Raw genomic sequence first — 17,833 nt, forward strand, 5'->3', positions numbered from 1 at the left:
AGCCAGCAATAAATATGAATGTCCCCCCTGCTCAGGATTAACTCTGTATTGCCACCCTACCACGTGACTCATATGCCCCGCCCCCAACCACATGCATCTACCAACATCACACGCAGCTCTCTTACGCATCCTTACCTCGCATTCACCAATCAGAAGGGAGAGTCTCTGACCAATCAGTAGCCACGCTCTGACGTGCCCGCGTGATTTGAACTTAGTCTTGCGGAAGTGTTAAAGGAGTGGGCGGGGATGACCGGGCTCAAGAGGGGACAATAATAATAACACGGAGGAATAAAGAATTACTGATTGCGATCGGTACTGCAGGTGAGTGCTGAGTGGTGACGTGTCATTGCGCAGAGAGATGGCTGATATGTTTGTATTATGGGTAGAGGGGGTATATACAGTACCGGCGGGGAAAAGGGCTGCTGTATAGAAGATATGAATGGCTGTGCATGAATCCTGCAGCAAACCAAGCACAGCATTTATGTAGAAAGCAGGTGGTATCCGTGGTGATGAGTGTTTTATACATCTAATACATTCAAATATTATATATATTAATATATAATTAATATATAATTATATTAATATTAATATAATAATTTAGTTACACATTAAACACATGGCTGAAAGACTCATATATTGGGGTCCCTTATAGCTTCTCTTTTACATTATTTCTTTAATTGTATGATTAACCTGTTGGACTTGACTTCCTGTCTGATGACAACGCTTACTTCCATGGTGTAACTGCAGGAGGAGTGTTGTCACCTTATGTCATGTGACCTCGACCTACAGACTGATGTGCAGGTATTGATCTGGTGTCCCCACATGGAGGAAAGCACCAAGAGCTGCCCTTAATGTCACCACAGGGATCTGTACATTTGTGGCTATAGAGTGCTCACCTATGTATGGAAGCTGTAATAGTAATGAGGTAAATTATTTTATAGAAAAATAAATGAGTATATATACATTTACTATTCGATTACAAACACCTTGCACCAGGTTGGACCCAGCTGTAAGTCTTCATTGCATGGATTTAACAAGGAACTGACGATATGGACCATAAATTTCATCCTAGCATCTGTCCGTTGCGATCATGATCTGAATTTCCCATTCATAGGACCAGGCAGCATTTTTCCAATCTTCTCCTGTCCAATATTTATGATCCTTTACAAACTGTACCTTTAGGAATCTGTTCCTAAACTTGCCATTCCCCACTAACTTGTGGCATCAACAAAGATTGTCGCCCAGAGAATTCCCTCTCGCTGGCTGTTTTCCTTTTTTCAGACCATTCTCTCTAAACCTTAGAGGTGGTTAAAAATCTCAGCAGATCCCACATCCCACCTCCCACCTGTTACCAAGAACAGTCCCACATTCAAGGTCAATTAAATCGCCTTTCTCCACCATTCTGATGCTCAGTTCTTCAACAGATTATCCCGACAATGCCTAAATGCACTGAGATGCTGCTTTGTGATGGCCGATTGGATATTTGCATTAACAAGCAGTTAAACAGGTGTACCTAATAAAGTAGGCAAAGCAAATTCATTTTAACAGATCTTTATTAATATTACACAGTATTTATATAGCGCCATCATGGTACGCAGCGCTGTACAAAGTCCATAGTCGTGTCACTAACTGTCCCTCAAAGGAGCTCACAATCTAATGTCCCTACTATAGTCATATGTTAATAATGTAGTCTAAAGGTCAATTTAGGGGGAAGCCAATTATCCTTACTTCATGTTTTTGGGATGTGGAAGGAAACCCACGCAGACACAGGGAGAACCTGCAAACTCCATGCAGATAGTGTCCTGGCTGGGATTCTAACCTAGGACCTAGATCTACTAAATAGTGCTAAAGTGTGGCTGGCTGACTACACTCTGGCTGTCTACACGTCTTTCCTACCACTATCCACCAACACAAGAAACTACTTATGATACCCCCATGAATTTGTAACATACAGATTTCGAATAATCTTAAATCCTTTGACTTCAAATAGAAACTACAACATTTTTTAAAACACCCAGAATGTTCTCCCATGGATGCATGGGAAGGGCCGGATCTGATAGTGGAGATTTTTTATCACAAAGTAATTTTGTGTGTGATATGAAAACCGCAGAGTAATGTATCACCATCTAGCCTAAGAAGTATGTTAGTCGAGGAACTTGTTTTGTTGGACTTTGCTAATATGTTCATTAAAATATAATCTTCATTTTACTTATATCACTGCCTACAAAAGCCTGTTCTTTCTTCTTCGTTCTGTTCTGAGACATATGTTTAACCACACAGGCTAGACTAATATATCCTATATAACTGAAGTGCTCGGAGTGCTTTAAAAGTGAACTCCACAAAGTTGTTTCCTGGATGCCGCATAGCAGTCTCCCCTTCTTCGATGAAGCTGCCTATGGCTCAGTGCTGGTCTGCAGTTGAAATAAGACATGAAATCTGTGCACAATGAATGATTTGTAAAGACAAGATTTCTTTGCATGAAAGACATTATCCTTGGAAAAATAAGTTTGGAACATTATCATTCATGAAATGTTGAAAGGAAAAGCTTAGTAGTTGTCTTTTTAATATTTTAAAGTTTATCAGTACCCAAAACATTTTATGGTTTTTAGATAGTGTGATGAAGGATTAGAACGTCTACAGTTGCACTCTAGTTGGAGGCTCCGTTGAAGAATTTCCTTCACTTTCTGTCTGGTAAAAATAGACGTCTAATCAGGACAGCAAAGGAAAACTCAAAGCAACAGAAGTAAAAATGCATTTTTAAAGTTAAGTAGGTGAATGCTAGAATTATGTATGCACTTTTTATTGTTCACAATTTACTTGTTGCAGATTTGTTCCTCACTTCTGCCTGGTAAAAAGTTGTCACAAGAATAAAATAAAATGAAAAGAAATATCGTTAATGAATCCTCAGATTCATCCATAACATAAAAAAAAATTTGTGCATATAGTATAAACACTTTAATTCAAAGATATTTTATTTCTTGACATATGCTCTGTAAGAATTGACAGCTTCCTAATAGTTTTAGCATATCTGTGAAAAATACAGGCATACAGTTTATGTCTGAGACCTAAAAACTTATGTCTTCTTGCATTGACAGTATTCTCCTCAGAATTTTTTTTAAGCTCAGTGGTAATAAACTGTAGGCGTGTGTTGGCCCAGTATTGTGACCCAAGTTGTCAGTAACCACCCAAAAACAGCCAGGTGCTCACTGGAAAGTGCCGGGTGGTGTGCCCAGCTAAAAGAGGCTAGGGAGACCACTGCTATGTACAGTATGTGCATGCGCTACATCTTCTATGATAAGAGAGTTGGTTTCAGCAGGGAGACCACAAAGGGAATATAAATCATGCAATCACTTTTCTATAATGTATTTTTATTCTCCACACAGATCTTTGGCTGTGTTCCCCATTTAGCTGCTATGACTGCTGCAGCAGCCTCTGAAGAGGGCAATGTGTCTGTTGTGGTTCGTGTCCGCCCGCCAAACACGCGTGAGCAAGAAGGGAATCAATATCCAGCTGTACAAGTTGTGGACCACAACATTCTAGTGTTTGACCCAGATGAACCCGAGACTTCGAACGTCTTTTCTGGTTTGCGAAGTCACGAGGGAACCAGGCGCAAAGGGAAAGATTTGAAATTCATCTTCGACCGCGTTTTTGGAGAGCAGAGCAGACAACAAGAAGTCTTCGAGCACACAACTAAGCCGATTATTGATGGTGTATTAAATGGATACAATTGTTCTGGTAAGAAACAAATCATTACAATAATGTGTTAATGCCTTTTGAGGTTTCTAAAAATTTTATTTGAATTATTTTAAAGGAAAATTTTCAAATCATGAAAAATGTTACATGGGGCTTTGCAGATGAAAAAATGTCTGCATTAGGCTCACTGCATATAAAAACTGTCCAAAAACAAAAGTATTTGTGCTATTCTTTATCCACCAGCCTGGTCCCAGGTTCAAGTAGAGTTGGAATGGTTGTTTGTTGGAACACCCTGGGCTTATGCACAGAATGTTATCATGCAGATGTATAATGTGCACCCCAATCTGACACCTTTACTTCTTGCCACAGATTTGACTATATTTGCCTATCGCCATGTTTTAAACAGTGTTCTGCACACTTACAAAATTGTCTGTGTGTAGGGGTAAAAAAAAATATATATTTTTCCATAAACACCTCAGTACTCTGGGGCTGTTTTTTTTTTTACCATCTTTTTCTTCTTTTTGTATGTAGTGTTTGCTTATGGAGCTACAGGTGCAGGGAAGACGCACACAATGTTGGGAAGCGCAGCTGACCCTGGAGTGATGTATTTAACTATGGTGGAGCTTTACCAGCGCATTGAAGCAATCAAAGAAGAGAAGTCTTGTGAAGTGGTCATCTCTTATCTTGAGGTGTGTTCTGCTTGATAAAAAAAAAAAAAAAAGCTTGTGATCTATATCATACTCCGCAACATTAGGTACAGGACAAGGTCCTTTAGTACCCAAGATGAAAAGGCCAGATTACTTCCACTCCCAGAGCTATGAACTACCTCAGTGGTGTAGGTTGCAAGTCCTTTCCTTTCCTCATCTCCCCAAATTGGATATTAACATTTAAATTGGTGAAGAATGGAATCGGGGTAGAAATATCAAAATTAGTATTTCCTTAAATAATATAAGTTGATCCCTTAGTGTTTTGGATTTGAAGTGTTCTCCCCAGCCTCTTGTAGCTGGTTGCACCACAGGGTCACAAAACAGGGGTCGCTACCCACCTACAGCTTCTTCCCAACCAGCTTAAGAAACTTTCTTGGGAGAATACTTATCTGATTCACGTTATAGTGTCGATCAAGTGTAGCTTGTTTATTCATATTCAACAACCTGTTGGAAATCTTTCCTTTGCTTAACCTCTGGTAAAAAGGGGGCTCCCTATTCCCAGACATCTGGAAGCAGTTTAATTCAGACACCTAAGACTTTTTATTTCTTGTACCTACAAAAAGGAAAGTCAGGACTAATAAAATTTTTAGTAAAAGTTTGCAGTTTCTTTTTTTTCCGGTAAATCTAGAATTGAATTGAGAAGCATTTTTAAGTGTAAAAATTCAGTCTGACTTTTTTAGGTGACCTATACATTTACGAGTTGCCTGCATCTTCACCATACTTAAGGCCAGCAGGGATATTTCAGTTTAGTGATTGCTGTAGGGGCAGTAAGAGGGTCCCTGGTTTCTGGCTCTGTTCATGGCACATGTAATTCATCATCTTTTTTTGCCATTAAGTTAATGAAAGCCATAGTCCACAAGCAGTAGTGGATTGTGTCCTACATACTTATGACAGAGGGAGTGTCTCTTGTGCACCTTTTTCAGGGCTTGCCTAATTTTTGAGATGTGAACTGGTGATAAACTGGTGAAAAATTGATTTTGCTGCTTTTAGTAACCGAGACTAGGGGATTCTACAGAGTGCATAATAATTCAAAAGCTGGTCAATAGCTACCTCATTACTCTACATACACCACTATCACAACATAAAATTGTGGGACTTTTTAGGTACTCACATCAATCTCTCTATAAAATCATCAACTTTTATTTACAATTACACATCAATAAAATGTATAAGACATGTTTTTTTCTTACCTCCATGAGGTAAGGTTTCAATATTTAAATTTGTTTCAATGGGCCTGGTTTAATAAATATCTCCAAGGCCAGAGAGGATACACTTTCATCAGTGAAGTTGGATGATCCAGCAAAACTGGAATGGATTTCTTCAAAGTAATTTGCTAGCACATGTTTTGAATCCTGGCCCTGATCCATTCCAGGTTTGCTGGATCACCAAGCTTCACTGATGAAAGTGTATCCTCTCTGGCCCCTTAGAGCTTTATTAAATCAGACCAAATGCTTTTCAATGTCCTTATAAATGTGTTTTCAAATACTTTGCAGTTTCTTTCTATGAGTTTTTTTTTTCATTTGCTTCCTCGGGAAAGACAACCGACACATCACAATCTATAAATACAAACAAACAATTGTTTATATCAGTACAATCATATCAACCAATACTATTTTGTGGATACAACTGACTGTTTATAACGTCCAACAATCCAAAAATATCTGCTCCACAGAACTTTTATGGTCCTTCCTAATTGGAATACATACCCTCAGTGGTATATTTATTTTATTTCTACAAATTTCAGTTTGTTGTGTTTAGTGTTCAAATTTTTCTTTCTTTTTTTTTTTTATGACTTCTTTAGTGTTCAGAATGAGTGGGTGTTTAGGAGATTTAACAGGGCAGGGACTCATTCAATCCAAAGGTACACAAAAAGTTGCACGCTGTTCAGAATAAATGATGTATTATTTTCTGTAAAACTTTATAAACTGTTGCAAGCTGCTAATCTATTTATAATGTATGCTCATGTTTTACTTTGGTTTTTTGCCATCAGGTGTACAATGAACAGATTCAGGATCTGTTGGAACCCAAAGGTTTTCTGGCAATTAGAGAAGATCCACAGAAAGGAGTTGTAGTTCAGGGTCTTTCTTTCCACCAAGTAAGTTAAAATGTTGTTTCACCATGTTCTCTTTCTAAAGAAGTTGTAAACACGTGAGAAAGCATACTTTCCCACATTTTATTGTTTTATTTGGTTTTGCTTAGAATGTACAATGAGCTGCACACAAGTACTTCAAGGCCCAATAAATTACTCTCTCAGGCATGGGAGATGCATCATTTCAAACAGCCAATCAAAATAGCCAAAGAGTGAGAGAAGGCGACTTTAGTACTGCTTAAAATGCAAGCAGTAGGAGTTCCTAAATTTGTATCAGCCTCACATAAAACTCTGCACAAGAACACTCCAACTTAGCAAGACTAGTAGATATTTGGCTCGGCCACTTGCACATATGTGGAGAAGCGTTCTAACAGAAAGAGAAAGCAGATCAGGATGGATGATCCTAATGATTTGCCACTTTCCCTTCATTGCCCAGCCAATGGGTTGTTGCTTTAGTGAAGATAGAGATTCTTGTTTAAGTGTGCACTTTGTTAAAGTCTTGAAGAGGATGAATGGTATTTTTTTGCATATTTTTTTACTGACTTGTAATGCTAAATACTAAAGAATTAAATATTTTATATGTGTGTGTTTTTAATGTGTAAAGATGTGATTAACCACATCAACAAACAGCTGACATACATACCCAAGTACACTAATAATTTTACCTTTCCATAGATGCGTGATTACCTTGATTCTGTAGCCTCGGGCATTTGTTTAGATCCTGGCTTGAAAATCTGTTCTTTGGTCATACATGTGATGAAGCTTTTATCAAGGTTGTCTCATGACCATCTTGGGCCTTGGGACACCCCCAAGGAAGTCTACATGAAGCTACTGTGCAGAAGCATTCAGTACACAGTTTTACGAGAAGGATTGTATAAAAAAAGAACACTGGAATGTGTGGCTGCAGGATCAAGATAAATATGAATCTGAGATAAAGTTAAATGATCCTTAAGTATGCACCGTTTCCTCCCCTACATACAGAGGCTGCCAACAAGCATACTGTTGTGTGTGAGATGCTTAGTGTTTTGTACATGTTTTCTTCCAACTTCATTCATAATCCAATTATCCAAATTCCTAAAGTAATCATGTAGATTAGTGCAAATTAAATTAGTGTAAATTAGAAGTATTGCATGTGGCACTTTACAAACTGAGTTTGCTGTGCACCTTCCATACCCTTTTTTTTCCTGTTGATAAATTAGGGTCTTACAATTGCTTAGCACCTACTTTCCTCCTCATGTGGACACATAGGGTTTCCACTGTACACTGTATAAAACCTTGCTTTTATATGTTGTTTGATTTTTGCTTTTAGCTGGCCTTGCCTTGTTTAATCTGTAAAGAGGGCATTTACTGAGAGATTGTATGCAGTTAGCTGCATGCTTATTTAGAACATGTGATTGAAATTATTAAAGCCACAATATTAGCGATACACCCAGTCTATTAGCATTTTTAGAATAAATTGAGCAAGGACAACTTTCATAAACTCTGTGATATAAACCATTGGTCTATAGCTGGGTTGTTCAACTTCAGTCCTTGAAGACCAAATATAGGCCAGTATTTTCATATAGACAGTCATTTTTTGGCTTTTTGCAAACCACACTATTTTACATTTACTGCTGTAAAAATGTGTGTGAATCCTGGTCCTCAAGGAATTACTTACAGCCCCAATTAATTAGTAAAGCTTCATGTAAAATGTATTATGAAATCTACCAAAAGTCATTATGATTTTTCTTTTTAAGATGTTTTGTTAGTAATGCCAAGGTATGGGCTGCTTCCCTACAGCTATTAAAAATGTTCTTGTTTGTATTTATCCAGTATGAGAAATTCTTTGCACAGCCAGATATCCCCTTTTACAAACAAGTCCAGTTCTGTAATAATTTATACACCATCTGCTTTAGTTCCTCTATGCCTTTGACACATGTTTTTATCTTCCTGATGTAATTGGTTCTGCTCAGATATACATCTATGAAGGCTTCATGGTAACTTCACTGGAGGTTTTGCCCCTGGTCTTGTTCCATTATACCATTGTACCATTGTGCTTGGATGCAAAGCCTCACTGAGACCTTTTAGCAGTTAGATCTTCTTAAAGGTTCGGTTTAGCCAAAACTTGGTTGGTTGTATTTGGTGGTGGGATTAGAGATTGCTTTCTTTGACCTATAACCCACTGAGGTTATTGAAAAGACAGATCTCTATCCCCGTTGCAACACATGTTCTTTAACATTAGTGGAACTATAACATGAAGGAAAAAGCCTGAAACTCTGAAAGGAGGTCTTACTTCATGCCCTAGATATTATAGAAATTTTGTGTTTCTGTTCATTTGTTTTTGGAGATGTACACAAGACAGTAGGAAGACCTTCTGTTTCTATAGACTGTGAAAGAAGGTCTTGTCCATTCCCCCAGCCTATTATTGGAGGAGAAGCTGCAAACTGATAAGGTAGTATTTAATGTTGGGCTTGGGTTGAACTTGGGTTTCTTCTCCTGTCAACATATTTGGCTACTTGTGCAGCTTTTTCCTCAAGTTTTTTCCAGTCTTGAGTTTTTTTGTCCAGTGGGATAGCAAATGATTGCTGAGTTGATGGCTTTTTCATTTGGTCAGACATGTCCTTGGACTACATGGTTTAGGCATCCGGTTCATCTCTTAAATGAGACCGTTTACATTTCACCAAACCTTGATATTAATAGCTACAATCTCCTGCAGTCAAGTCTTTTAATTGTATTTCTAATTGTGAAATAGCACTTACCTGGCACTAAGTTTGATCTTTTATTAGTAGTTGCCTACAACCTCAGTAAATGTTAAAATACATCTACAGTAGGATGACAGGTTTGTGTTTGTAATACCGGTTTGTAATGTCTCCATTTTTTTTCCCTCTAAATTAACGTGAAGCCCAAATCTGCAGAACAGCTACTCCAAATGTTAGCAAATGGGAACCTTAACCGCACTCAGCATCCAACAGATGCCAATGCTTCTTCATCTCGATCACATGCTGTTTTTCAGGTAATGTTTTGCTTATTTTGTCCAAGTGTTGGTGTTCTGTAAAGTGAATACGTGAATAAGTGTGGTTGCCTTTGCCAGTGGCTACAAATAAATTGATAAGTATAGATGAAGCTTAATAGAAGGCTAAATTGAACAAGGCAAATTTTCAAAGCAACCATGGTTTTCAGCATCTTTTGTTCCTCCTTTTGGTGTCACACAGTCAGAATGGTACATCAGGGAGGCACTGAATTGCACAAATATCAATCTGCAAGAGGTGGGATCTGGGAGGTAGCATAGAGACATGGCGATTACCGCAATGTATATAGAAAAATAAGTACCTAAGCTAATAAATCAACTTATACCCAAGTATATTTATAAATGTATATTTATAGTTTAAAAGGAGGTTTTGTAACACAAAAAAGACCAAAGAACAGGACTGGTAGATAAGGAAGGAAGCTCTCATTATTAGACTATTCTGAAGAGAAAGCCAAAAGCTTACACAACCCACTTTGCTCCTCTTCTATCTAAAATATTTACTGTTGTGAATGCTAAACCTTTTATTATGCATATATAAAATCCTTTATCATTACACTTTGAGCCATGTGTTAGGGTCATGATACGAAGATGACTGGTTCTATTTTTGAAGTAGCAGAAATTGTATTCACACCAAATGTATTGTCATTTCTTTCAGATCTACGTTAAACAGCAAGACCGCACAGCAAGCATCAGTCAGGACATCCGTGTAGCTAAGATGAGTCTTATTGACCTGGCTGGGTCTGAAAGAGCTTCTTCTACAAATGCCAAAGGAGAGCGCCTCAGGGAAGGTGCCAACATCAATCGCTCTCTTCTTGCTCTCATAAACGTCATTAATGCACTAGCTGATGCCAAGGTACCTTCTGTCCCCTGCACACATATGGCCATTCTGATTGTTGTCATATGGGTTGCATGTTTGATTAATACCTTGTTATTTTTGGGACTTATGAAAAGCCTCTAGTGTCTGTTCTGTGTTAATTTAATCTACAGTTCCTGGGCAAAAAGCAAACGCAGAATGTTGTTTTCCTGGCCTAGGTTGCTCTGACACTGGGCATAGGCTAATTGTGTTTACGTTCCACAACAGTTTACAAACTTGGAATCTTCCACAACAGCAGGCTTTAAGGATAACATAACATCCTCGAGGACATGTGTTTCTGTTTTGAGATTTATTTTATTAGGTTTGTAGAACTTGGGGGAGAATGTGCCGCTTGAAAATATCACTTATAAAGTTTAATTATACATGAAATATCTGCATTCCCCCCTTTATTAAAACCCCTCAAAATTTTCACAAAGGACTTTTTATCACTGCATATGCAGTAATTGAAGTAACCAGCATACGGCTCATATTTCAAAGCTGGACTCCAGGAAGATAAAAAACAATGCATTTATATACATTTAAGAGTATTTTAATCACAACTAGGGTAAGTACCCCCCTCCCCCAATTAGCCTTTTTTATTGTATAGCAGGGAGTACACATTTGTTGACAGCATATTGAGAGCAGGATGACAACTCATTGTGCCTCTGTTCCCCCATTTTCCAATTAACAAGCTGAAAACATGTCTGTGTTTCCAGCATGACTGAATTATAAACTTTTGGCAGCTAAATTTATTTAATTTTGGTAAATAATTAAATGTTTAAAAAAACAATATTTAACAGTTGCTCTTCTAATTATTAGCTGGCTCCAGGAAGATGCTCATTTACCAAAGCAAAGTCAGAATGTAAACATGTTTACTTTTTTGAAGGATAAAGGATGTATTTTACCTTTGGGTATTCTGCCACCTGCAAGAGGATTGCACAATGGTAAAGAATAAAAAAAACTGTAGTCTAGCACAGGATAACACTTCTACTGTTAGAATTCCTCAATTCTTACCTGTTCTTTCAGGAAGATAAATACAGTATATTGTTTTCTTCTAATCCTGTTTTTTCAAAACCTTTCTGCTATTGCTGGTCTTTTCAATACGGTTGTCTGCCACAGCCATTCCCAACATTCTCGGCTCTTTCCCACCATAGAGTGTTAAGAAAGCATCTCCAAACTGCTGCAGCTGCGTGGATATAACTACAAAAAATTCCAGTCTTTTGTCTGTTTTGGGTGCCTACCTACATTGACCACCTTTTTTCAAACTTGTTCTACTTAGTTTACCCCCACTGAGGAACTGAAAGGGGCTTGCTTTCAAAAAGGTGACCATTATATTAGAAGAGGATGTTCTACATGTAAAGACCTGACCGTTTAACTGATGGGTCCCCCACTTCTTTACAAAGTGTGTGTGGGGAGGGGTGGCAGGGGGTTGTTAACCTTTGCAGGCACCTTATTAGTTTGCCTCCCAGATTCTTAGATTTAGGAGGTGTTATTCCAAAGAAATTAACTAAACTCTTGCTCTTCACCCCATCTTCTGTTCCTTACTTTCAACTTTCCATTGTCACCACACTCATTAGTAGATCTCATTCAAGGTCTACTGGACTAAGGTATCATTGCTTCAGTTCTTGCAGTGTAATGGCTTTACACATTTTTTAACTTTAACTGGAGGTTTTGTGGAAGTTTAAGACACTTACAGTTCCTCATCCTTCTAGTCCACCAACTTTTTTCTTTTTACAGTTTGTCGTGGTACCAGTTTGTGTCCCTGCTTTTTGATCTTGTTGACCAGAGTGCTGGTAACCATGTTGGTCCCATTACACTCTCATGGTATCACTATTGTGAGCTATTTCTGATGAGGGAACAATTTGCAGGGGTTCCATTGCCAAGTGTCATTTTGATTGTTCAGTTGTCACAGTCATCTGATTTGTTCCGAAACCTTGGGAAGTTAGTGCTGGAATCCTCTTTGTCTGGATACCTTTCAGGCCAGATTCCGGTCCTTCAGTCTGGAATTGTATGCATCATTGTTTTTGCAAAGGATTAGTGGATCTGTTGTTAGCCTCCTTTAAGGCAGTGCCTTCTGTATAGTTTCACTGCAGACTGTTTCAGCACTTCACTGGTATAGTATGACAAGTTGTTTGACAGAGGCAAATATGCTATATCAATCCAGTAAGGCTCCTGGCAGTTGCTTCATGGTCTGTAGCATATTGTTAGATAGAAATGTTGTTTGCATCTCTGAATTGGTAATTCTAATTATGCTCAAGCATAGGAAGACTTTCTGTAAGGTTTACAATGCTCTAGAGTTATTCATTATTCAGACTGCCAGGGAGGTTAAAGCATCTTCAAAACTTACAGTACCAATTAAAGAGGGTTTTCCTGTCTCTGTCCAGATATAACACAATAGATATGCGACTGTTTAAAGTCTTTTTTTCACATTGTCATGCTGCCACCTGGTCTTCTGTTCACTTGTTATCTAAATTCAAGCAATTTGGATGTTGTGGACTCATTTATTGCCAACTTCAGGCATAAGATCATTCAGGTGGTTTTCCAAGCTGCAGACAGTCCCTATTTTTCTGGGGTGAGGGGGGCTATTAGTGGTGTTGCACCCCTCCTTTCAGTTGGACTGCTTTGGGCAAGTAAAAGATTTTCTATGTCCCTCAGAGGATGGAAAAGAAAACAGGATATTTGTACTCTAATTAAAATTTGCCCTTTTCTTGCTGTCCACTGGGAGAAACGGGTCAGACCTTCCTGTATGTAAGATAATGATTTTGGTATGGTACTGTTTTGCTATATCCCGATAATAGGAATAGTTCTCCATGGTTGGCCTATACATTTTTTTCTTTGCTTCCTGTCCTCCTGTATGCAGCAGTGTAGGAATTTCCTGTGTCCCTTAGTGGATTCAAGAAAAAGGATTTTATAGTGAATACAAAATTTCTGTCTTTATTTACTTGCAAGACCTAGGTCTGTTCTTGTCTCCTTTGCTAAATCTAGTGACAGGCCGCCCAAGCATGCACATTCTTGGACTTTTTATTTATTTGTTTTTGGTCAGTAAATTTGCAATTTATCAATTTTCATGTCTGGTTATATTGTAATTACTGTATTATACCGCAGTGGTCCCAAAGCGTTTGGACGTCACGGACCACTACATTTACGGACTCCACCCATATGCGGGGAGCCGTGTGCCACTCAAAGGGGAAGAAACTTCCCCCAGAGTGACGTCATGATGCCAGAACCTTGCTCACTCAGGCCTGCGATAAGAGAGTGCCCACTGCCCTGAGCCTGCGATGCATAAGGGAGCCATGGTCAACGGCTCTGGCTGGTGAACCCTCCCAAGTCCTTCTCCTGACCCCACTGGCAGAGATGGGGACCACTGGTTGGAGACCACTGTTATACCGTATTAATAGGGACCTGAATATACAGTAAAGCCTGGCCAGTAAGAGCACTTATCTGGTCATTATGGGACAAGGTGCAGGGAGTTGTGCAGAATCTAGCTCAGAAGTTAGATTACTAGTGACAAAGTAAAACTAAATTTAAAAAAGTGCAGGCTATAGCCAGAAAGGGCATTAAGTCAGTAAATGGGGTTTTCTGGCTGATCAAGGTATTATTGGACACCTTCTGTGGGCTGGTAACTTGCAGAATTTGTTGATTTTTTTTTTTTTTTTTCTATAACCTAGAGTAAGAAGGCTCACATCCCCTACAGAGATAGTAAACTCACCCGACTTTTGAAAGACTCTATTGGAGGAAACTGCAGGACAGTGATGATTGCTGCCATCAGCCCGTCTTCTTTGAGTTATGATGATACGTACAATACACTTAAATATGCCAATCGTGCCAAAGAGATTAAACTCTCGGTGAGTAGCTATCAGTTCTATAAACAATAGTTTTGTTTTTTTAATTTGATTAAAGTCTTTCTGAATCTTCGGTAGCATGTGGTTAACATATGGTGACCTTTTCCTCATTACTAAAAGGCATTCAGTGTTATTCAATAAAGACATGTGATTCTTAGGGCAAAGCTTTTCTTCCAAATTTAATTGAATAGAAAGAGATTGCTCAGTAGGCACACAAATACAGGCAGCTAAAATTATTTAAAACTTTGTATTTCTTGCAAAAATGTGAGATTGGCTCCTCCCCTTTGTGCTTCCTGATAGTTCTGTTGGTGCTTAGAACTGTTACTTGGTTAGTTCTCTAAAAACTGCTTTATAATACTTAACATAGACAGTGAGCCTACATTGTACATATGTTAATGTAAACAAGATATGAGAATATCTGCTCTCTGCTAGTGCTCTCCCCAGAAATATATTCGGGTGGTTAGATCCTGTAGCTGGTGGGTCAAAGTAGCCAGGGCAACACACAACAAGTTTTTCAGGATGTTAACAGCAGTTACACAGCTAATGTACACTAAGCCTCATACAGTAAACCAGGGCTCACCTGTGTGCAGCGCATAGTTACTGATCTGTACTTGCATTTAGAAGCTTGTTGGTCTGTTCCCAAAGGATGCAGCGTGGAAAAGATACAAAGTATAAATCTTTACACAAAGCCCAGTCTAAGCTAATGACGATTGGCTACAGAATATTGCTGAGCAGTACTCCCAGCCAATAGGGGCTGGGAAGAACACTAATGTCCAAAGATTGTTCTACAAGCTATTGAATCATGGAGTCCGCTTTGTTTTCCACACTTGACTTCTCCATTTTGGCTTATATAAAAAAATAATGGTACAGTGAAATCTGTGTTTAACACCTGAGAGTATATTTAAATAATTTTAGAGCCTGCTAGGGGATATCCAGTGGGGACACTGTAGTTTTTACAGGACAGAAGGGTTTTAACCCTTCCCCATCCTATCCAAAACTAAAAGAGTATTAAACTGGCACAGTTTATTTGCTAGCTGTCTTCTAATTGAATCTACTGAAGACACATATGCTAAGATGGCATATTATAAAATTTAGCTATGATGGTAGCTAAAAGTACCTGTTAAAATAATTTTCTTTATGTATTGATCTTGTGTAGCTGAAGAGCAATGTGATCAACCTGGATTGCCATATCAGCAAATATGCAGCTGTGTGTGAGGAGCTGAAAGCTGAGGTAAAGTTATCATCCTGTTTTTCTTAAGAGCCTTTTAGCTTTCCTTGGCAGGGTTTATATGCAGATGAATTATTCTACGTGTATATATTTTCTTAAAATCAGGTTGCTGAACTTAAAGCAAAATTACAATATTATGAAAATAAGGAGTCCACACTGGAGCAAACTGATTCTTTACCTCTGTGTGATAGCCTTGAACAGACAACACCACCCAGGTAATATTTTCTTTGTTTTCTCACGGATATCAAATGTTTTCAAATTTTATTTGTTGCCAGTTGTAATATAAATATTACATCTCAAAATATTAAAAATCACTAATAAATATAGGTATTACATTTTGAATGCTTGTTCACAGCAGTTGCATTGAGCAGTGTTGGGCAGTGTTGCCCAATGCAGTTTCAATACTTGGACAAAACAAATCTAGATGTCAATATTAATGTTTTTTTTTATGCATTCTTATATGCTTCTGGTGTAAGCAAGCGTAAACTTTGAAAAGTGCCTTTTAAATGGTGCATAAATATATACTGGCTTCCTGTTATCTCCTTCACAGCAGTATTCAGGCTAGGATAGGAGCAAATTCTTACATACAGGACTGGCTGACAAGAAGGAGAACAAGGTTATGACATCAGTGAGATTTGATTGTCCAGTTAGAAGGTTGAGGTTTGTTTGGTTCTTTGTGTTGCTTGTCTGACTTGAAATAAAAAATAATTAGAAACCTGAACAGATACATCAAAACAGTTTGCTTGGTAGTCCAACTCATTTTTTTAATATTACAACTGTAATGCATTAGGCGTTGTACACACGTGTAATAATTGTCCTTTCCAACGACAAATGACTGCACGATGCATGAACGAACGCTGTACATACAGCACTGCTCTGCTCTTTAGAGAGGGGAGAGAGCGACAGGACAGCACCCTGCTGCGTTCTCCCTCCCTTCACTTCCATTACAATTGTTTGTCGTCCGTGGGTCCGCCAGGGCGGTCGTATGGGCCACAGGCACTGTACACACGCAAGATTATCGTCCAGTATCGGCCCTAAGACGATTATCGGACGAGAACCATTGCACGTATGTACCTAGCCTTAATAACCAACATGCATATTATACTAAATTCTGTGTTTTTGTTTTCAAATCAAAGCTAATCACAGGCTACCTACACATGCCAGATGATTCTCTTCCAACTATCGCTTCAGGGCTGGTATTGAATGAGAATTTGACGTGTGTCTGTGCATCATTCACCTTCCAGTCTTTTGTCATTGGAAAGGATCGTGAAAGATCCAAGGTATACTGTATATAAACTTTTTGTTTAATTTTATGAACTTTTTTTTTTGTAATTAGAGCAAACAGAGGGGGAGGGAGTATAGGGAAAGCCAGAAGATCTACCTAAACTTTTTTCTGTGTTCCCACTTGAGGGACACAGATTCTAAGTACTTGGAAGGGGATAGTTGGTTGGAGTTTAAAGCAGAAATCATACTTGCCTTTAATCCCGCAGATCCCTCGATGGCGCTGGACCTTCCCTCAATCTGGTCCTGCGTCGTCCTAGAATTCTTTGTGCCAGGCACCTCTATGTTTGCTTTTCTCTTCTGGTCTTTTTGCTGTGTCACTCAATCTTGCATTGCCCAGGTGCGAGATCAGGTGACGTAGCCCGCTATCCAGGGTAAAAAAAGAGAGCCGATCTCACTGCGCAGGTGTGATATCTGCATTTCCTTACCCTTAGTGGAAAAAATGCCCCTTCTGCTCATGCCAGAGAGGTATAGGCAGAAGGAGCAGCCAGAGCCTCCCAGGATGCGTTAAGTAGGTATCCTGATAGGCTTGGCGCTCCCATTCAGTCTTTTTTAAATCAATTACATTTTTACTTTACATATAAGGGGGGGCTACCTTTTTATGTAAAATAAACATGTTGAGTTTAGATCCCCCTTAAATAATTGGGCTAAGGACACTGCCAAGAGTCAGTAGCATACCATTCAGCATGGTTAAAAAAAACAAATTTGTTCATCCATTTATCATGCTATTTGTAGCGCTACTGTGTAATACAGGACCAGCCGAAGTGTTATCATGCATTATGCTGTGAATGTTTAAACTTTGCACTGGTCTTCAATTTGTTGTTTTGCCTAATGACAGTAACAGTCCATCCAGTGTAGCTGGGACCATTTAGCTGAAATGCGTTACATATGCACAAGCTGCTCCTCTTTAAGTTATGTGCCCCCCTCCTTTTCAGTCCTCGCTATTACGATTGGATCTGGAACATGTAAAACAAAATACATAAAAATCACAGGGTAAGCACAGGATGCTTAGCATTTTGCTTTGTTCTCCTAAAATGTTTCATTTTAGTTTGGCATTTTAAAATTTTTATTATTACGTTTACCGCATGGAAGAATTTATTTCCAGCTGAGTAATGCGTCTTATCCCTTTTTAT

At 38.6% G+C, this 17,833-nt stretch overlaps 1 protein-coding gene across 1 annotated transcript in view; it reads left to right on the forward strand.

Moving 5' to 3' along the window:
* Positions 1–236: 236 nt before the first annotated feature.
* Positions 237–17,833, forward strand: part of KIF18B (kinesin family member 18B) — a 37,123-nt gene continuing 19,526 nt past the window's right edge. The window contains exons 1-9 of the mRNA XM_072426150.1: positions 237–321; positions 3,384–3,735; positions 4,225–4,382; positions 6,391–6,495; positions 9,371–9,481; positions 10,152–10,349; positions 14,018–14,194; positions 15,348–15,422; positions 15,525–15,634. Of these exons, the coding sequence (XP_072282251.1) occupies positions 3,414–3,735; positions 4,225–4,382; positions 6,391–6,495; positions 9,371–9,481; positions 10,152–10,349; positions 14,018–14,194; positions 15,348–15,422; positions 15,525–15,634 (1,256 nt within the window). The 5' untranslated portion in view covers positions 237–321; positions 3,384–3,413. The remainder of the gene's footprint in view (positions 322–3,383; positions 3,736–4,224; positions 4,383–6,390; positions 6,496–9,370; positions 9,482–10,151; positions 10,350–14,017; positions 14,195–15,347; positions 15,423–15,524; positions 15,635–17,833) is intronic.

The sequence above is a fragment of the Pyxicephalus adspersus genome, chromosome 11 (genome assembly GCF_032062135.1).
Source record: "Pyxicephalus adspersus chromosome 11, UCB_Pads_2.0, whole genome shotgun sequence".
NCBI lineage: Eukaryota > Metazoa > Chordata > Amphibia > Anura > Pyxicephalidae > Pyxicephalus > Pyxicephalus adspersus.